At 40.3% G+C, this 22,088-nt stretch overlaps 1 protein-coding gene across 2 annotated transcripts; it reads right to left on the bottom strand.

The window, feature by feature from the left end:
* Window positions 1-432: 432 nt before the first annotated feature.
* On the bottom strand, window positions 433-19,981 carry ZNF319 (zinc finger protein 319). 2 transcript variants are annotated; one of them, XM_053702640.1, is made up of 5 exons: window positions 19,864-19,948; window positions 17,146-17,212; window positions 11,305-11,402; window positions 9,454-9,536; window positions 433-4,332 (listed from the first exon to the last, which is right to left on the bottom strand). In XM_053702640.1, the coding sequence occupies exon 5, from the start codon at window positions 4,155-4,157 to the stop codon at window positions 2,448-2,450; it is 1,710 nt and encodes a 569-aa protein (XP_053558615.1). In that variant the 5' UTR covers window positions 4,158-4,332; window positions 9,454-9,536; window positions 11,305-11,402; window positions 17,146-17,212; window positions 19,864-19,948; the 3' UTR covers window positions 433-2,447. The 2 variants fall into 2 exon arrangements, with proteins under 2 accessions (XP_053558615.1, XP_053558605.1); XM_053702630.1 differs by lacking the exon at window positions 17,146-17,212 and having other exon boundaries at window positions 19,864-19,981.
* Window positions 19,982-22,088: the final 2,107 nt, after the last annotated feature.

Genomic DNA, 22,088 nt, shown 5'->3' with positions numbered 1-22,088 from the left:
ATACTTGTAGCCCTAATACTTTACCTTCAGGTCTCCAGTTGCCCTAACATTAGCGGTTATGTACTAAGCTGGAGTGCAACACATAGATCGCTATTAAATGTATAGGACGCTAATAAAAATGTAATCCGTGCAAACATTCTCTGGTAATTCTTTTTTACAATGGACTATCAATAGTGCTCCACTTGTAATCTGGGACATATACTTTATTTAGAGTATGTACATTTTGAGCTGCAATGTGTCTCTTAAATGAAAACACATTCCTGACCTCACCAGATTAGCAATGTGACATTACCGTTAAATACTGAAAACAAAATTAAACTATAGCTACCTTAAATACAAATGAAGGGTAATTATGGCAATTCCTAGGAATGTTATCTGAAGTGAACAATAGATAAACCTTGTTATTAAGAATAAAAATATTACTTAAAGGGATATTTTTCTTTGTTTTATCTGAGAAAAATGAAAAATGTCATTGATCAATAAAGGACTCTGGAGTTGGTACCTGATAATTGCCCAGCCATATAAAGGCACACCCACTAACAGTACCAGTACCCAGGTGTGATGCATCTGTCACACCTGGGTACTGATATGTGCATGAACTGATGAACCTGGTAGTGGTGTTAATTGTGCACCCAAATACAAGTACGTTAACAAGCATGAACTGCATAACCAGACACTGGTAAATTTGTAAATCTCCCACCAAACAAAACATAATATAAATATAATATCATTGTTCTCCCCAGGACCTGTACAATGGGTACACTACCCAGCTGATTTTACTGACCACCCGGCTAAAATTTAAGTCCGTAATCAGGTAAGATTAGCTAATATTAACTCTTTCCAATGTTTATTGCACAAATTATCATTAAATAAATGTATGCTAAATTGTGTATTTAATTTGATTTGTGCTTTAAATAGAAGAAAATGTTATAATAATGCAAAGTATTACACTGCTCCCACCCAGCTACTTCATAATACCACCTGGCAATATATATATATATGGCTTGAAATTTCAAGTAAGACATTTTTTGGCTTTTTCCATATCTTTCACATTGAGTGGGCAAGTAACTTTTTCCCTCTGTTGATATTTTTCCATCCCTATATATAGATATATATGTAACAAGATGTTAGCACCAAATATAAATAAACACAGTGTGATGGCAATATAGAATAGGTGTAATGCTGCTTTCTGGAAAAACGCTATAAAAACAAAAAATGACAGTGCCAGAAAACACCATAAAAGATTATAATCAGCGTTCACTTCAAGGCTGCACAGACAAGAGTTCTCACCTTCTAATGTAATTATTATCAATTATTTGTAGAGCACCCACAGATTCCATAGCGTTATATACATAGGCATAAGATGCAAGGTAACATTTACAGGGGCAAAGTGGATAGAGGGCCCAGCCAAGGGTTGCACTGTTGTAGTCAGCTCTCATGAAGGTGATCTACAAACAGCTGGGCTCATAGGCTTACATGTTAAGGGGGTTCAAGGGGATAACAAAAGGAGAAGAGGCAATTGTTGAGATTGGCAATTGTTTTACCGTACTTTGGTACATTTTAAGATTCTTATTGTATTTTATGCTTTTCTGTATTATAATATTCTATGGTGTTTTCTAGCGCTGTCATTTTTTGTTTTTTGTATATATTAATAACTATAAAACATTTTTTACCATTAATTCAGACTTTTTTGAGCCTTTGGCAAGAGATTTGTTTATAGTGACATGAAAATATTATTTTCAATGTGTGAAAACTTTTATGCAATTATGATAGAACCTTCAGAATTTGTGGACTTTTTCTCATTTCCACACAAACTTACACTGCATTAATTCTCTAGAGTACATTTATAAAAAGACCGTTCCCAGAACAAACAGTGCAATATGCTTTTCTTTGATCACAAGTGGTTTAAACATAATCTATTGGTCACAAAGAGATCACATAGACTAAGCAGAGAGCATGCTAATGCTGGATCTTCCCATCTTATTTACTCATTAAGCTTTAAACTTCTCTTTTTAATGTTCCCAAAATCCACTACTGAATAGACTTGGAGACATCACACATTTCCTCATATATTTTAACTGTGATCAATTGTGTGTCATGCACACTCAGTACAAAATTTGGACTTGCCAACAACAGCCCTTTAGGTATTTAAGGATACTGGTGGCTGAGCATGCAAGGGCGAATCTAAATGATCAGTGGGTAAGCAGAGGTACTATTAAAACAAAACCTTGAGAGGAGCCCTAAGGAGCAGAGTGTAGTATGGCTACAAGAGAGAGGGATCCGCTTTCATCGTTTTAGAATGATTTGTTTTACAACTAGAGAGTTTTCTGTTACACAAATGTTAGTTGCTGCTTACACTATTAAAACAAGCAAGTGGAATGGCATAGGCAAATGTATGTGTGTCATACAGGGTCTTAAAACATACGAGGGGTAAAGAGACAACAGGATTATGACAAACAGGTTGCCACCTGAAAGCCCCCATCTGCTGTGTGTTGAGCACTATGCTCTTGCAGTTGGCCGAGTTCATGGAATCTTTCCCCACACCACAAGCATTTGTACTGTTGTTCTCGAGTGTGGACGCTCTGGTGCTTGTTTAGATGCTCCCGCTGTTTAAAACTTTTGTCACAAGACAGGCACTTATAGGGCTTTTCACCAGTATGTACTCGCCGGTGTCTTTGTAAGTCTGATGCATACTTGAAGCGTTTCTCACAGTCTGGGCATTTCAGAGGCTTCTCTCTGGCTGGGTCACAACGATGCTGTACAAATTCAGAGGATGAGAAGAAGCGGCGTTCACAGGCTGTGCACCGCAGTGGCTTTTCTGCACAGTGAGTAGCCTGATGCTTCTGCAGAGCAGAAGAACGTTTGTAGCCCTTATGGCAAATACCACACTGGAAAGGCCGCTCAGTACTGGTCTGGTCACACTTATGGCGCAATAGCTCCTGGGATTGACTGAAGCCACACTGACAAGCATTACACTTGAAGATGCTCTCTGCATTATGCTGGTGAAACAAGAGTTGTGAAGGTTGCATTAGTCCTTTGTCACACAGGGTGCACTTGGTATCCTCTGCTTTGTGTGTGCGTCGATGTCTCATCAGTGCATACTGCTGCTTGAAACTCATCTGGCAAAGATCACAGTGAAAAGGGCGCTCCTCGCTGTGTGTACGTTCATGCTGCCTTAGATCAGATGGTCGCCGGAAGGTCTTCTGGCAGATGTTGCATTGGAATGGTCTCTCTCCTGCTGGTGTACAAGGGTGCTGCAGCAGCTGTGTGGACTCTTTGAAACGAAGCTGGCAAGTTTGACACTGAAACAGCTGTTCACCAGCATGAGCATACATGTGGCGCAGCAAATGTGAGCGATGTTTGAAGCTCTTTTCACAAACAGTGCACTTATAGGGCCTTTCTGAGCTGTGTGTACGTTTGTGATGTACCAAGTGTGAGGATTGGCTGAAGCTTTTGTCACACAATGTGCACTTGTAGGGTTTTTCACCTGTGTGGACTCTCTCATGTCGAGATAACTCTGACAAATGCTTGAAAGGTTTCTGACACAGCGTGCAGCAAAAAGGTTTGTCCTGAGAGTCCAGGGCAGAGTGGGTAGGGGGTGTTGCAGGAGCAGGAGGAGCAGTGGTTGCAGAAGCCTGGTCTATCTCTGTTGCTTTGTAAGTCTTTTCACAGATGGAGCACTTTAGGGAGCCACCACTATGGGCATTATGATGCTGTGCCAGAGATGTGAGCAAGGAAAACCCCATTTTACAGACACCGCATACAAAGGGCTTCTGCTCCACCTGTGTACACTGGTGTTCGAGGAGGTCTGTGGCTTGATGAAAAATCTTCAGACACTGTGTGCACTGGAAGGAGCGATCCTGGCTAGCAGAGGGCATGCACTGATGCTCCTGTGGATTTGGTAGATGAGAGATGTCATGCCCGCATAGTCCACATTTTTGAAGGGGTTCAGTGGATGGTAAGGAAGGATGCTGGACACCCAAGTCTGGTTGCAGAAGAATGCCATACACTGCACAGCCCAGAGGGTTCTCAGCAGAACCTGGGGTGGGAATTGGGTGCTCTGCCAATGTGATGGCCCCTGGGTGTTGTGATGGTTGTTGCTGATGGGACTGCAATGATGGAGGGGCAGTTTGTGCTTGGGGCCATCCCTCTGACATGCTGGGGAGGAAAAATTGTGTTTGGAAAATTGATGGCTTCAGCGTTTCGATGTAGTGTGGACAACACTAATGGAGAAGCAAGTTTAAACTTTGAATCTAATTCCAAAATAAAATAGCAGAATGTCTTATAATAGGCATGGTAACCCAGTGAAGTGTTAGCAACAGTGGTATCAACCTGTAAAAGAAAGATAGTGTGAGCCAATATGCTTAAAATACAACAATCATCTACCTTACTTTAAAGAAAGCTGTAGATAAGGATAATAAAAAAACAGGCTTAGACCTGAGATAACCACATTAAACTAGCACAACAAATGTAAGCTTGTGTAAGAAGGGCATAGGAAAGGTACTGTAGAGATGGGGAAAATGAGGCAGGGCAAGTGAAAGCAAGAAATGTGAGAGGCAGAACAAACAAAGGCTGCTGAATCAAGAAAGGAGAGGTGGTCAGCACAATAGAGAGAGAGAGAGAGAGAGAGAGAGAGAGAGAGAGAGAAGTGACACCATAAATGGAATGAAGAGACATTCAAGAAAATAAAGGAGACCACAAGCCTTAAAAACTTAGAATACAAGCAGCCCAAATAGAAAGGGGATAGTAAGAGTCAATGGAAGTGGGGGACAAAATGAAAGAGCCATACAAATAATTTGCTCATGGGCAACACTGATAAGACAACAGTTTAGTGCAGCACTGTTTTAGGTTAAGAAATGCTAGAGAGAGAAAAAACTGTAAGGTAAGTGTTGGACACTCCAAATTAGTCTATGGCCCCAGAATGATACCTCCAGTCCCTTTATTTTCAGCTATTTTATGGTTGTTCTATGCACCTCTTGAGTAAGGCTAAGAGCAAGACTGTTAAAATAACACAGCCATTGCAGAGACTGGCAGCTTCCATTTTTAATGATTCTAAATGAGTATACTATGGAATTAGAGAGTATGATGTAATCTATTCATGTCTGCTGTATAATTTTAGTGAGCACATAACCCATGTATCTTCTATTTTTTACATGAAAACATAAATAATAAACCAATGACAAAAGACATATATGTGCAGCCACTATTCAGCAGCTAGCCCCCAGCTCCTGAGCCTACCTAGGTATCTCCTTTTCAACAAAGGATACTCAGAGAACTAAGCAAATTACATAACAGTAGTAATTGTAAAGTTGTTTAAAATTGTATTTTGTGTCTGAATTATGAAAGAAAATGTTTGCGTTTCATGTCCCTTTAACCCCTTAACGACCGAGAACGTGTCAGGTACGTCCTACAAAAAATTACCCTTAACGACCAAGGACGTGCCTGACACGTCCTCTGGGGTTTGAAGCGCTGGAAGCGATGGTGATCGCTTCCAGGGTATAGTAGTGATGCCTCGATATTGAGGCATCACTGCAATACCCTTTTTAAACCACAAAACAAAGGGGATCACAGAGAAGCATTTACAACCATTTGTTCCATGATTGCACTAACTGTTTGTAAATAATTTTAGTGAGAAACCTAAAATTTTCAAAAAGTTTGCGTTTTTTTTTTTTATTTGATCGCATTTGGCGGTGAAATAGTGGCATGAAATATACTAAAATGGGCCTAGATCAATACTTTTGGTTGTCTACTACACTACACTAAAATTAACCCTACAAGCTCCCTAATTAACCCCTTCACTGCTGGGCATAATACACGTGTGGTGCGCAGTGGCATTTAGTGGCCTTCTAATTACCAAAAAGCTATGCCAAAGCCATATGTCTGCTATTTCTGAACAAAGGAGATCCAAGAGAAGCATTTACAACCATTTGTGCCATAATTGCACAAGCTGTTTGTAAATAATTTCAGTGAGAAACCAAAAGTTTGTGAAAAAGTGAACAATTTTTTTATTTGATCGCATTTGGAAGTGAAATGATGGCATGAAATATACCAAAATGGGCCTAGATCAATACTTTGGGATGTCTTCTAAAAAAATTATATACATGTCAAGGGATATTCAGGGATTCCTGACAGATATTAGTGTTCCAATGTAACTACCGCTAATGTTGAAAAAAATTGGTTTGGAAATAGCAAAGTGCTACTTGTATTTATTGCCCTATAACTTGTAAATAAAGCAAAGAACGTGTAAACATTGGGTATTTCTAAACTCAGGACAAAATTTAGAAACTATTTAGCATAGGCGTTTTTTGGTGGTTGTAGATGTGTAACAGATTTTGGGGGTCAAAGTTAGAAAAAGTGTTTGGTTTTTTTTCCATTTTTTCATCGTATTTTATATATTTCTTTTATAGTAAGTTATAAGATATGATGAAAATAATGGTGTCTTTAGAAAGTCCATTTAATGGCGAGAAAACCGGTATATAATATGTGTGTGTACAGTAAATGAGTAAGAGGAAAATTACAGCTAAACACAAGCACCGCAGAAATGTAAAAATAGCCCTGGTCCCAAATGGTCAGAAAATGGAAAAGTGCTCTGGTCATTAATCGGTTAATATAAATTACTTACTTAAAAGGAGATGAAACACAACTTTTTATTTCATGATTCAAACAGAGCATACAAATTCTAATTTACTTCTATTATCTAACTTGCTTTGCACTCATGGTATTCTTTGTTGAAAGGATACCTGTGAAGGTAGTGTGCACACTGCAGAACTGCATGTCACCAAACACTGCTGCCACCTGGAGCTCTTGCAGATGTATAACATTGTTAAAATATTCTTTCAATACTGCTGCCAAATATTGCTTCAAACAAGTTTTTATTATTATTATCATCAGTTATTTGTAGAGCGCCAACTGATTCCGCAGCACTATAAAAATAGGCGTAGTATAAAGGGTAACATTTATAGGGATCAAAAGGGTAAAGGGCCCTGCGAGAGTTGCACTGTCGTAGTCAGCTCTTATGAAGGTGCAGAGATGTCGATTTGGGTATCATCAGCATACAAATTATATTGAAACCCGTGGGACTTTAATAAGGAACCCAATGGTGATGTGTAGATTGAGAAGAGAAGGGGGCCGAGGACAGAGCCTTGCAGTACCCCAACAGAAAGTGTTAAAGGGACAGAGGATGCCCCAGAGAAGGCTACACTAAAAGGTACAGTTAGACAGGTAGGAAGAGAACCATGAAGAGGGCTGTGTTGCAAATGCCAAAGCATTAGAGGGTTTGGAGCAAAAGATAGTGGTCAACAGTATCAAAGGCTGTAGACAGATCAAGGAGGATAAGCAGAGAGTAGTGGCCTTTTGATTTTGCTGTAAGTAGGTCGCAGGTAACCTTAATGATTGCTGTCTCTGTGGAGTGTTGGGGTCAAATCCAGATTGCAAAGGGTCAAGAAGAGAGTTTAGTGTAAGGAAATGGGATAGATGTGCATATACAAGCTTTTCAAGAAGCTTTGAGGCAAGAGGGAGTAGGGAAATAGGGCAGTAGTTGGATGGGGAGGTTGGATCGAGAGAAGGTTTTTTGAGGATAGGTGTAACCAGTGCATGTTTTAGAGATAAGGGAAATATACCTGTGCTGAGGGAGAGGTTAAAAATGTATGTGAGTATAGGGGTAAGGGTAGAAGAGAGGGAGGGGAGAAGCTGTGAGGGGATGGGATCGAGGGGACAGGACAGTGACAGTATAAGGGCAGAGACTTCTTCCTTAGTAACAGGGGCAAATGGACTAAATTTTTGGCTATGTGAGTATTGGATGATTGCAAGCTTTTGAGGGGGTAGAAGACTTGTAGTATGTTGAGAGATGATTTCATTTCTGATGGAGTTGATTTTGTTATTGAAGTGGCTTGCAAAATCTTGAGCGGAGAAAAAAGTTGTATTAGGAGGTGAGGGTGGGCAGAAAATATTATTGAAAGTGAAGAACAGACATTTAGAGTTTGAAGAAAGAGTAGAGATACGAGTGGAGAAGTAATTTTGCTTAGAAAGGTTAAGGGCAGAATAGTAGGAGTTCAAGATTAACTTGTAGTGAGGAAAGTGTTGCTCATCAGTACTGTAACATCTGCGTAGGTACTGTGTCAGAGGAGTATGCCAGGGCTAAAGATGAGTGCGTGACTTCCAAGCTATGGTAGGAGGGGACAAATTGTCAAGGACCGATGTAAGGGTGGAATTGTAGTGGCAGATAGATTGGTCAGGGCAGGAAAAGGAGGAGAGGTTTGAGAGAGTTAGAGAGCTGTTGCTGATCTAGTGACAATGCTTCTCTGTGGGAGAGATGTGATATTGCAAGTGAGGAGATGATGGTCAGAAAAAAGAAAAGGGGAGCTTGTGAAGTTTGAGAGAGTGCATCGAAAGCTGAAAATCAGATCAAGGGAGTGACCATCTTTGTGAGTGGGAGAGTCAGTCCATTGTGACAGTCCGAAAGAGGAAGTGAGTTGCAGAAGTTGTTTTGCAGAGGAGGCAGTGGGATTGTCAACAGGGAGGTTGAAGTCCCCAAAAATGAGGGCAGGGATGTCTGAGGAGAGGAAATAAGGTAACCAAGCAGCAAAATGATCTAGAAATTGAGTTGAGGAGCCAGGGGGTGGTATATGACTGCAACACGTATAGAGAGGAGAGAGAATAAGCAAATTATGTGTTTTTCAAATTAGGAAAATGTAAGGGAAAAGATGGGTAGAATTTGTTGAAAGGTGCAACGAGAGGAAAGTAAAATATATACATCACCTCCTTGTTTATTACCAGACCAAGGAGTGTAACTGAAGTGGAGACTCCCATGTGACAGTGCAGTAGTGGATGTTGTGTCTGATGGAGGGAGCCAGGTTGAGGGAGTGGGAGATAAAGAGGACATGGATAGAAGGTAACTTGTTGTAAACAGAGCGAGAGTCCCAGAGTGCCCAAGTGAAGGGGGTGTTGGCTTTAGAAGCAATAGATATTTGAGTAAGGTTACCAGAGTTTTGTTTTCTAATTCTATGGAAAGGCACACATGAATGTGCAAGGCTAGAAATTGTGAGGGATCAGGATTAGGGGAGATGTCACCAGCAGCTAGTATGAGCAAGAGGGAGAGTGACGTGAGATGAGATACAAATTTGCAATATTGAGAGTGTTTTTGGGATGAAGTGAAGAGAGGAGAGAGTGTATAGGAATGTGTGATGTTCATAAGAGCAGAAGTGAAGTGAGGGTAAGAGAGATGGGCTAATGAACAGTGCAGGTGGTGAGTGGGAAGGAAAATTTGATTCACAGGAGGATAGGTTAAAATAAACAGACAAGGAGGGGGCTGAGGTTAAACCATTAGTAAACTTATACATTTAGGAAGTATAGTAAGTATTGACAAAGGTTTGAACATCACATAGCTAAAGAAAAGACAATAAAAGTATAATCATAGTAAATACATATCTTATTTCACAGACTACAGACACATACCAAAACAGAGAGTTACACAGAGTACAATAGCCACAGAAAGCAGTGAATTTGGCAGGAGATGATGCAGGACCCAATTCATATACCTGGAAGCAGAAGAGGGAGAGTATGGTTAACTTGCTGTAGTCAGCATTCCTTAGCAGATGTCAATAGGCAGTCCATTAGCTTAATAAGCAGCAGTGTGGTGAGTATTGAGTATAGCTCTTGTATAATTATTTTGCCTAATTAATGCCTCCCTTATTAATGCTCACTTAAAATATGTGAACATATGATGTTACATTAATGCTATCTAAACCAGCAATTGCTTCAAACAAGTGCACCCTCTTGGGTCTAGCTAGCTGCTTTTCAAGAAAGAATATCAAAAGATTGAAGTGGTAATTTGGTAATAGAAATAAAGTCTATTTTTTGTTTATTGTACACTTTAACTCATGAAAGAAAGATATCATGAATGTCATGTCCCTTTAATGCTCCTTGTGAAAGAATCCCTACACATTTATAAATAAGATGCCTGGATACCAGCCACTATACAGGCTTGAAAACAATTAGGAATGCAGCATCTCCTTTTTTCTACCTTTAATAAAAAAAACAAAAGACAAACACTACGGAAAATGCCCACTTTCCGACATGGCAGTAAAGGGGCAAAGAGTGTGTGGGCAAACTATAAGAACAACATAATAATTATATTGCAATATTTTTTTATTGATCTCCACAGAAACTATTTCCAGCCGCGTGGGGGCAGATTAAATAAGCCAGTTGATGTGCCCATTAAATAGGTCCTGGGGAGAACACTGCTTCAGAATTTACGTACAATATATGATCTACCCAATAATCACTTTATGTATTTACAAGTCAAAAACAGTTAAAATCCCAACATTATATAAATTTTTATCTCAGTGTGTTTTGTTGTACGCATGCATTGTGTGGCTGTAGGTTAGGGACCCAGGGAGGAAGAGACCTTGACATGGTCCTGAATGTGTAAAATACAATTAGGAAACCATTAGATTACAGCAGACAGAGGTTTTGGAACTACATTTCCCATGATGCTCAGCCAGCTGATATGCTGGCTGAGCATCATAGGAAATGTAGTTAACCTCTGGAGGGCCAAGTTTGAAGATGTCTGGATTACAGTGAACAAAAAAGAAAAACTAACAGGTGGCTGGGGAATATGACATGACACAATATTGTGGCATTCATAAAATTATTTTGGGATGGCCTCAAGATACATAAATGCCTACTTATAATTTATGTACAACCATAATTTCTTTGCATATTGACAAAACTATATCTTAATGTAACAATTGTGAGCGAGCATCTGCAGACTTCAAGCTTTGTTTATGGGAATACTCAGTAATAGATTCATTTTGGACAAAGTTTTAAAAATATTTAGGAAGACTTATGAAGGACAGGTTTCATAATTCAATGGCTGAAATAGTTCTTTGGCATATTTAAAGCAGATGCAATCATTACTAATAAACAAAAGACATTACATAGCTATACATAATAAAATCTGTGGTACAGGCGTGGCTAGAAAGTTATGACCCAAACCAATGAGCATGTGCAGGAAGTACAAGTTAGCCAATGAACATTTATAGGAAACATAGAAATAATAATTGTTCAGTAGTGTCCTAATACGTTTAAAACTACAACAAGCTCTATCATAAAACCAATAAAGTAACAGCTTAGGATATAGCTGGGATTGATAAACATTTATCTTTACTGCTTAAAAGGACATACTGAGATTTTAATCTACTAACAGATATTTTTTTTGGGGGGGGACATTTATCATTGGCTGGAACCTGTTCACCTGGGATAACGGAGAACAGACAGCATTAGCTGTCACAGGAGAATACTTACATAACACTGGCCCCAGCTCTGGCACAAACAATTGCGTGTTAGCAGGGGCTGTCAAGCATCACTGTTGGGTCAGTCCAGGGTGAATTAAATAGCCAGACCTGAAAAGTTACAAAACAGCGATTTTAAGACCACAGCTTCTGAACTATCTGTTTTAGTCTCACTCGTGTGAGCGGCGAGCCTGCTCTGAAACGGAGTCTGCGGCTTAATGTATTGAATCCTATACCTTTTCCCTCTAAGAGAGAATGCAAATGGTTATGTCCTCTCCCAGTATACAAATAATATTGACAAGCATATGGGAGCACTTACGGTAGACAAATGCAGTAGCGCATGACCTACTGCCCTATTGGATCATGTGCAAGATATGAGGAGTGATAACGTCTTACAAGCATTCTTGCAAATAAAAGCATATAAAAAAGACCCGGAAGGGATGTTGCACAAGGACATTATGAATACTTGCCACATAAATATTTATTTATTTTAACTGTTTTATACTAAGCTTGTGAAAAAAAATGTTTTAAAAACCTGGTTGAAGAGTTAAAAGATGAGTAGCAGCAAATAATTTTTTTTTATTAAAAAAAGGGTGTGCACCACAAAGAGAATTAGCAAAATTGGAAGAATGGTTTCCAGGCCCTGAAGTGGTATCTGATGTGTTGTAGGAAATACAGAAAAGCAAAGACATTATCATCAGGAATCAACATTCTTACAGTGTATTCACTAAACCAGTGCAAGCTCCCGCTCTCTCACTCACATAGTGCATCATTCTTACAGTGTATTCACTAAACCAGTGCAAGCTCCCGCTCTCTCACTCACATAGTGCATCATTCTTACAGTGTATTCACTAAACCAGTGCAAGCTCCCGCTCTCTCACTCACATAGTGCATCATTCTTACAGTGTATTCACTAAACCAGTGCAAGCTCCCGCTCTCTCACTCACATAGTGCATCATTCTTACAGTGTATTCACTAAACCAGTGCAAGCTCCCGCTCTCTCACTCACATAGTGCATCATTCTTACAGTGTATTCACTAAACCAGTGCAAGCTCCCGCTCTCTCACTCACATAGTGCATCATTCTTACAGTGTATTCACTAAACCAGTGCAAGCTCCTGCTCTCTCACTCACATAGTGCATCATTCTTACAATGTATTCACTAAACCAGTGCAAGCTCCTGCTCTCTCACTCACATAGTGCATCATTCTTACAATGTATTCACTAAACCAGTGCAAGCTCCTGCTCTCTCACTCACATAGTGCATCATTCTTACAATGTATTCACTAAACCAGTGCAAGCTCCCGCTCTCTCACTCACATAGTGCATCATTCTTACAGTGTATTCACTAAACCAGTGCAAGCTCCCGCTCTCTCACTCACATAGTGCATCATTCTTACAGTGTATTCACTAAACCAGTGCAAGCTCATGCTCTCTCACTCACATAGTGCAACATTCTTACAGTGTATTCACTAAACCAGTGCAAGCTCCCGCTCTCTCACTCACATAGTGCATCATTCTTACAGTGTATTCACTAAACCAGTGCAAGCTCATGCTCTCTCACTCACATAGTGCATCATTCTTACAGTGTATTCACTAAACCAGTGCAAGCTCCTGCTCTCTCACTCACATAGTGCATCATTCTTACAATGTATTCACTAAACCAGTGCAAGCTCCCGCTCTCTCACTCACATAGTGCATCATTCTTACAGTGTATTCACTAAACCAGTGCAAGCTCCTGCTCTCTCACTCACATAGTGCATCATTCTTACAATGTATTCACTAAACCAGTGCAAGCTCCTGCTCTCTCACTCACATAGTGCATCATTCTTACAATGTATTCACTAAACCAGTGCAAGCTCCCGCTCTCTCACTCACATAGTGCATCATTCTTACAGTGTATTCACTAAACCAGTGCAAGCTCCCGCTCTCTCACTCACATAGTGCATCATTCTTACAGTGTATTCACTAAACCAGTGCAAGCTCATGCTCTCTCACTCACATAGTGCATCATTCTTACAGTGTATTCACTAAACCAGTGCAAGCTCCCGCTCTCTCACTCACATAGTGCATCATTCTTACAGTGTATTCACTAAACCAGTGCAAGCTCCTGCTCTCTCACTCACATAGTGCATCATTCTTACAATGTATTCACTAAACCAGTGCAAGCTCCCGCTCTCTCACTCACATAGTGCATCATTCTTACAGTGTATTCACTAAACCAGTGCAAGCTCATGCTCTCTCACTCACATAGTGCATCATTCTTACAGTGTATTCACTAAACCAGTGCAAGCTCATGCTCTCTCACTCACATAGTGCATCATTCTTACAGTGTATTCACTAAACCAGTGCAAGCTCCTGCTCTCTCACTCACATAGTGCATCATTCTTACAATGTATTCACTAAACCAGTGCAAGCTCCCGCTCTCTCACTCACATAGTGCATCATTCTTACAGTGTATTCACTAAACCAGTGCAAGCTCATGCTCTCTCACTCACATAGTGCATCATTCTTACAGTGTATTCACTAAACCAGTGCAAGCTCATGCTCTCTCACTCACATAGTGCATCATTCTTACAGTGTATTCACTAAACCAGTGCAAGCTCATGCTCTCTCACTCACATAGTGCATCATTCTTACAGTGTATTCACTAAACCAGTGCAAGCTCCCGCTCTCTCACTCACATAGTGCATCATTCTTACAGTGTATTCACTAAACCAGTGCAAGCTCATGCTCTCTCACTCACATAGTGCATCATTCTTACAGTGTATTCACTAAACCAGTGCAAGCTCCCGCTCTCTCACTCACATAGTGCATCATTCTTACAGTGTATTCACTAAACCAGTGCAAGCTCCCGCTCTCTCACTCACATAGTGCATCATTCTTACAGTGTATTCACTAAACCAGTGCAAGCTCCCGCTCTCTCACTCACATAGTGCATCATTCTTACAGTGTATTCACTAAACCAGTGCAAGCTCCTGCTCTCTCACTCACATAGTGCATCATTCTTACAGTGTATTCACTAAACCAGTGCAAGCTCCCGCTCTCTCACTCACATAGTGCATCATTCTTACAGTGTATTCACTAAACCAGTGCAAGCTCCCGCTCTCTCACTCACATAGTGCATCATTCTTACAGTGTATTCACTAAACCAGTGCAAGCTCACGCTCTCTCACTCACATAGTGCATCATTCTTACAGTGTATTCACTAAACCAGTGCAAGCTCCCGCTCTCTCACTCACATAGTGCATCATTCTTACAGTGTATTCACTAAACCAGTGCAAGCTCCCGCTCTCTCACTCACATAGTGCATCATTCTTACAGTGTATTCACTAAACCAGTGCAAGCTCATGCTCTCTCACTCACATAGTGCATCATTCTTACAATGTATTCACTAAACCAGTGCAAGCTCATGCTCTCTCACTCACATAGTGCATCATTCTTACAGTGTATTCACTAAACCAGTGCAAGCTCCCGCTCTCTCACTCACATAGTGCATCATTCTTACAGTGTATTCACTAAACCAGTGCAAGCTCCCGCTCTCTCACTCACATAGTGCATCATTCTTACAATGTATTCACTAAACAAGTGCAAGCTCCCGCTCTCTCACTCACATAGTGCATCATTCTTACAGTGTATTCACTAAACCAGTGCAAGCTCATGCTCTCTCACTCACATAGTGCATCATTCTTACAGTGTATTCACTAAACCAGTGCAAGCTCATGCTCTCTCACTCACATAGTGCATCATTCTTACAGTGTATTCACTAAACCAGTGCAAGCTCCCGCTCTCTCACTCACATAGTGCATCATTCTTACAGTGTATTCACTAAACCAGTGCAAGCTCATGCTCTCTCACTCACATAGTGCATCATTCTTACAGTGTATTCACTAAACCAGTGCAAGCTCATGCTCTCTCACTCACATGCTTCTCATTCACTCACCGTATGCAGGCTACAGCTCATTCCTTATGGATACTACTTTTAATCTCCTGGTGAATGCTAATTTGTATGCACTCATTAACATATTCAGTCTACTGGTACAAACTACAGCTTCTCTGTGGATTTGTCTTCTTATTTACTTCCATCAATATAACCTTATATATAAACTGTTTACTAGAATAATATAATAGACTAGTCCTAAAGCCCGTTCACACGGGCCATTTTTTGCAGTACAGCGGTCCCACCCCTCGCTCTCTCTATCCCCCTCTCTTTTGTGCTCTCTATCCCCCTCTCTTTTGCGCTCTCTCTCGCTCCACCTCTCTTTCGCTCTCTCTCTCCCCCCTCTCTTTTGCTCCTTCTCTCCCCCCTCTCTTTTGCGCTCTTTCCCCCTCTCTTTTGCGCTCTCTCTCTCCCCCCTCTTTTGCATGCTCTCTCTCCCCTCTCTCTTTTGCGCTCTCTCTCCCCTCTCTCTTTTGCGCTCTCTCTCTCCCCCTCTCTTTTGCGCTCTCTCTCTCCCCCCTCTCTTTTGCGCTCTCTCTCTCCCCCTCTCTTTTGCGCTCGCTCTCTCCCCACTCTCTTTTGCTCTATCTCTCTCTCATTTGTTTTGCTCTCTCTACATCCCTCTCTTTTGCTCTCTCTCCCCCCTCTTTTGCTCTCTCCCCTCTCTTTTGCTCTCGCTCTCCATCCCTCTCTTATGCTCTCTCTCCCCCCTCTCTATTGCGCTCTCTCTTCCCTCTCTATTGCGCTCTCTCCCCCCTCACTTTTTCTCTCTCTTCCCTCTATTCTGCTCTTTCCCCTCTCTTTTGCTCTTTCCCCCCTCTCTTCTGCACTTTCCCCTCTCTTTAGCTCTTTCCTATCTCTTTTTGCCTCTCCCCCTCTTTCTATTTCTCTCCCCTCTCTGTCGCGCCACCACGCCCGACCATGCCCGTCACGCCCGGCCACACCCACTTTCACCGCAAACAGCATGGATTGTCAGGTAAGGCCAGGTGTGTTTGTCCTTGTGCTGTCTCTACTGCGCATGACAGCTTCGGACAAACACACTTGGCCTTTTATATAATAGGATTAAGCAGCTCATTAGCCTTCATGGAGCAAATCTTACCCCTTTAGTAGCCCAGAACAAAATTCTGCTACTTGCACACATTACAAGTTTTTTTTATCATTTTTTAAAGTCACTATTTCTACTCATTGTGCATGTTTTAAACTTTTAAATACCTAGGAGGAAGTATGTACCAATTCATTCTCTTGGTGAAATGTACTTACAAACTTAAATAAAAGCCTTCTCATTCAATCTCACAGTACTATCTCCTATACTTGCACTCACTTGGAAAATGTTCCTACTAGCTTATGCATTACTAGCTGATATATTATATGTTGGTGCAAATGCAAGTTCATTCATTCACTGAGTATAAACTACATCACTTGTATTCATCTGGCACAATCTCTTAATTGTTCACTCAAATGGTGCAGCTTCCTGGTTATTCAAGTTCATTCTTAATCAACCTCCCAGGAAAATGTCACGCTGATTCACTAACAAAGTACAAACTCATTATCATACACTCAACTAGCTCAACTCACACTATCCATCTAGTGCAAGCTTCTAATAATTTATTGATATAGTGCAAGCATCTAATCATTTATTGATACGGAACAAGATTCTGCGTATTCAGTCACCTTGTGCAAACACTTTTAACCCCTTTACTTGACACCACCCATCCACTCTCTTAGTCTAAACTTCAGCTCCTTCACTGTTCTGTAACACAATATTACTTTTTAAAATTGTTGTATATTTTGATTTCTTAAAGGGACATAATACTCATATGCTAAATCACTTGAAAGTGATGCAGCATAACTGTAAAAAGCTGACAGGAAAATATCACTTGAACATCTCTATGTCAAAAAAAGGATGATATTTTACCTCAACAATTTCTTCAGATCACCAGAGTAAGTGCTCTGCAAACAGTTATCCTTCAGCTGCTGTCCAGCTGCAAGTTGAAAAACAAAAAACAATAGCCAATCAGCATCAGCAGTAGTCATGCATTGCTTTGCTGTGATATCATGAGATTTCACAGTGAACTTCCTTAAAGTGAATAGGAAAATAAGATGACAGTACCTGCACATGCCAGATGTACACTCCCTTGCAAGTCCTGGGACTAGCATCTCGATTGGCTTCTTAAAGTCTCTTTACAGTAAGGTATGAATACTTGGGAAATTTTGAGGTAAATATATTTCTTTTTTACATAGAGATGCCCAGGAGCTATTTTCTAGTCAGGTTTTACAGCTATGCTGCATCACTTTCATTGGGATATCAAGTTCCTTTAAGTAGGAGAGTGATCTTGGTACTTTAATGAGTGGACAACTGAACAGACTGAATAATTAATGGGACAGTCAAGTAAAAATCATGATTCAGATATGTAGCCACCAATTAGCAAGCACTACCCAGGTTCTGAACCAAAAATGGCCCGTTGCTAAGCTTACATTCTTGCTTATTCAAATAAAGATACCAAGAGAACAAAGAACATTTGATAATAGGAGTAAATTAGAAAGTTGCTTAAAATTGCATGTTCTATCTGACTCATGCAAGTTTAAAGTGATGGTAATCCTAGTGTTTGTGAAACGCTAGGATTTACCATTGAAACAAATAAAGGGGACTTTCATAAATGAAGTATAAAATATTTCATTCTGAAAGCTCCTTTATTTGTTTCAATCGTTTGCTGCACTGAGCTTCTAGGGCAGCACACGGCAGAACGCTATTTGGCTGAGAGGTGACATTTCCACCTCTTAGCCAATATTCATGCGGGAAATCCGGCTTGGCGCCATATATTGGAAATGTCACCTCTCAGCCAAATAGCGTTCTGCTGTGGGCTGCCTTAGCAGTTCAGTGCATCTAGCGCTTGGAACAAATAAAGGATCTTTCAGAATGAAATATTTTATACTTAATGAATGAAGGTCCCCTTTATTTGTTCCAATGGTAAATCCTAGCGTTTCACAAACGCAAGGATTTACCATCAATTTAATTATGACTAGAGTATCCCTCTAGTAAAACAGAACTGATATGAAAAGAGCTGCAATAACAGGATGAAATGCAATAACATAGGGAGAAGTTACTATTCTTTGAAGTTTTGCACAGCAGTTTAACAACCCTTTAATGATTCATTTGAAAGAATGAACATGTGTTTGCATCAATATAGTATATTAGCTGCCCCTTTTTCAAAGTGGGCACAGAGGTAGGTACTAGTACTGTGTGATTTAATGATAGCATGTTTAAATAATCATGGTGGAGAAAGGGACATATAAACATGACCACATCCCCCCTAAAAGTGGAGATCTAATACACCAATCTTGCTGCTATACCCTATTGTTTCTTGCACTTAAAGGGACATTCCAGACAAAATTGGAATCAACAGGGATGCATTTCAGTTTTGAATAGAAATATTTTTGTAATATATATGTATTAGCAAAAATGCTTATAATAAAAGCAATAGCTGTTTCAAAGGTGTATTTAAGTATGCATCGTGCACCAGCATTTTAAACACAACACTTGCTCAGAGAGCCTAAGGAGCTTGTACCATCTGGCAATAACTCAATTTGTTAATTGCTGACATGATGCAAGCCCCACTGGTGCTCTGAGCAGCTGCATTATTTAAAATGCTGGTGCACTGAGAATATCTAGCTATGCTTCACATACACAGAAAAATTCTCACACTAAAACTGATAACTTTTACTAGAAGCATTTTTGCCAATTCATGTATATTGCAAATATGCTTCTATTAAATTATGTAATTAATCTATGTGCATTTACATTTTGACCGGAATGTCCCTTTAATTTTTGGTGGATACAAACATTTTCAAAGACTCTTATTTTTTGTTCCCAGCATAGCTCTGTTTCTAATTGTTTAATTGAGTTAATTGCTTGTTTTATACCTTACATTTCAATTTTGTTTCGACAATACTACTTTACAATTTTTAGCTGTATAACATATTTCTGACCCCGGTGTCTTTGTTTTAAAATATATATTGTTAAAATAAGCATTTTCTATTTTGAGTAATATTTTAGGATTAAGATTATAATTTTATATTGATCTTTCAATATTTTTAATTTATGTACCTATATAAACATGTCCTTGTCACAATTCTACGCCTATTGAGAATATTTATAGGTAGTTTTACTTTCTGAACGCTGCATTAAAAAAACAACAACAAAAGGGTTAATATATCACATGAATCCAATGAGCACAAGTGATAAAACGTACATATATTTCACACCTGCTGGTGATGATTTTAGAAAGATTCCACACAGGTGACTGAGTCAATATGGACTCCAGATGCAATATGAATATTTAGAAGAATTACACACTAGATACGTATATATGAATTTCACACCGCTATTACGCGCACCATGGGAATTACATGTGTGTAAGGTTATTCCCTCCCTTGGGATAATATGTATTTTATGAATTACACACACTGTGTCTAGCCATTTGACGCACAATGAATATAAATGCTTCAAGCCGCATGGTGATGTTTAATTCCACCAGATTAGGCCTGAAGCCAGGTACTTGGTTGATTTAGACCCCCGCTCACTATGCGATGTGAGCGGCCTCCCTCCCCTGGTCCCCGCGGAGCGGCCCGTTACCTGTGAGGGAGCCGAGAGCTGCAGGGCCTAAAGGGTGAGGAGGAGGAGCTGGGCAGGTCCGGGCTGCAGAGGCTCCGGGAGTACTGTGACTGGTAGAGGAGGAGCGGCAGAGCTGCCCTCTGCTGGATACCGGAGACAGAACCGGGGGAGGGGGGCAGTGATTAGGCACCGGCACGTATAACCAGATACAGTATGGGAAGAGATAGGGCGTGTGGAGGAGATAAGAGAAACAGGGACCATCAGCATCTAAAAGACAAAATAAAAGCTGGGGATGAAGATGGAAATAGATACAGAAAAAAGAAGGAACAAAATGTAAGGAGACAGAGACCTAGGTGACAGACTACAATCTATGTGGAAAAAACAAAGGGTATAACCCAATAGGGGGCGCTAGTATGAATAGTATACAATATATATGTGTGCCTACGTGGTAATATATAAATATTTCAGACCATTAATCGGCAGATTACTGGTATGGCATAGATACAATACTGGTGTGTGTGAGCACACTACTATATACCACAGTCCTGGATCAAAGGTGGAAAACAAAAGACAGTAAGTCCAAGGAAGTCCAATATGGTACAGGTATCAGTCTTCTATGAAGGCAGCACTCAATCTTCACCCTCCAAAGGTTAATAAATCTAAAATCAAACACAAGGAAAGAGGCGCCGTATGTGTGAATCTGAAACAGCCAACATCACATATAAAACATGTGCAGGGTACTCACAATCTGGAAAGGCACTCTGGTGTGCCTATAGGAGCGGGCTGGTATTCACAGCACACCAGCTGGCTGATCTGGCAATCCCTGGTATCCAAGGTAGAAGATTCTGTGTCTAGACTGATGGTGTATGATGTGTCCAGCAATATGGAAGCAGGAGATACTGTGGCGGCACTCAGTTGTGCCAATAGAGGCAGGCTGGCTTTCTCAGCAACCCAGCTGGCTGTACAGGGAATGATGCAGGAAGATCCACAGCATTCAAGATGAACAGGTAGCTCAGGAATAATCAATTGCAGTGAGGTTTATATGATTAAAAAAGATTTAATAAAATTACCAACAGTTAAAAATACTTATATCCCTCATATACAATAAGTAAAAATCATGCAACGCGTTTCTCGGTATAAACCGTTTCTTCAGGCATGTATTCTATCTCTGCATGTACGTCTTATAAAGATCTGAGCTACCTGTACTGCCCCTCCCTTCCTACCAAAAAGGACCAATCATAGAAGCCCTTTGTTTAATTGCCCATTATTTGATGCACCTGCACACTTCTCATCCCTTATCCTGGTAGGTTTATTGGGCTTGTACAAGTGTTATAGTCACTAGAAGGAAAAGTACTATAAATGTTTATTACAAATAAACCCAATTATAGATCATGATATCGTGACTGTATGTTTAATGATATTACATATACAATCCCCAGATGGTGTGATTCAATGAGGTATCACACCATCTGGGGATTGTATATGTAATATCATTAAACATACAGTCACAATATTAAACAAAGGGCTTCTATGATTGGTCCTTTTTGGTAGGAAGGGAGGGGCAGTACAGGTAGCTCAGATCTTTATAAGACGTACATGCAGAGATAGAATACATGCCTGAAGAAACGGTTTATACCGAGAAACGCGTTGCATGATTTTTACTTATTGTATATGAGGGATATAAGTATTTTTAACTGTTGGTAATTTTATTAAATCTTTTTTAATCATATAAACCTCACTGCAATTGATTATTCCTGAGCTACCTGTTCATCTTGAATGCTGTGGATCTTCCTGCATCATTCCCTGTACAGCCAGCTGGGTTGCTGAGAAAGCCAGCCTGCCTCTATTGGCACAACTGAGTGCCGCCACAGTATCTCCTGCTTCCATATTGCTGGACACATCATACACCATCAGTCTAGACACAGAATCTTCTACCTTGGATACCAGGGATTGCCAGATCAGCCAGCTGGTGTGCTGTGAATACCAGCCCGCTCCTATAGGCACACCAGAGTGCCTTTCCAGATTGTGAGTACCCTGCACATGTTTTATATGTGATGTTGGCTGTTTCAGATTCACACATACGGCGCCTCTTTCCTTGTGTTTGATTTTACAATCTATGTGGGAAACAGGCAGGATCCATAAATGTAAACAAAGGGATGAACTCATGAATTCCTAAACATTTTACATGGGGGGTAACATTTGTCTGTCTCTTTATGAGAGTCATTCTCTAAACTAAGCTCTGGTTT

The sequence above is a fragment of the Bombina bombina genome, chromosome 1, assembly GCF_027579735.1.
Source record: "Bombina bombina isolate aBomBom1 chromosome 1, aBomBom1.pri, whole genome shotgun sequence".
NCBI classification, from domain to species: domain Eukaryota; kingdom Metazoa; phylum Chordata; class Amphibia; order Anura; family Bombinatoridae; genus Bombina; species Bombina bombina.
The sequence above is the reverse complement of the archived record's forward strand: the minus strand, read 5'-3'. Positions and strand labels throughout refer to the sequence as shown.

What these genes read in the sequence shown, in the direction of transcription:
- ZNF319 (XM_053702630.1), bottom strand. Translation starts at nt 4,157, where the DNA reads ATGTCAGAGGGATGGCCCCAAGCACAAACTGCCCCTCCATCATTGCAG.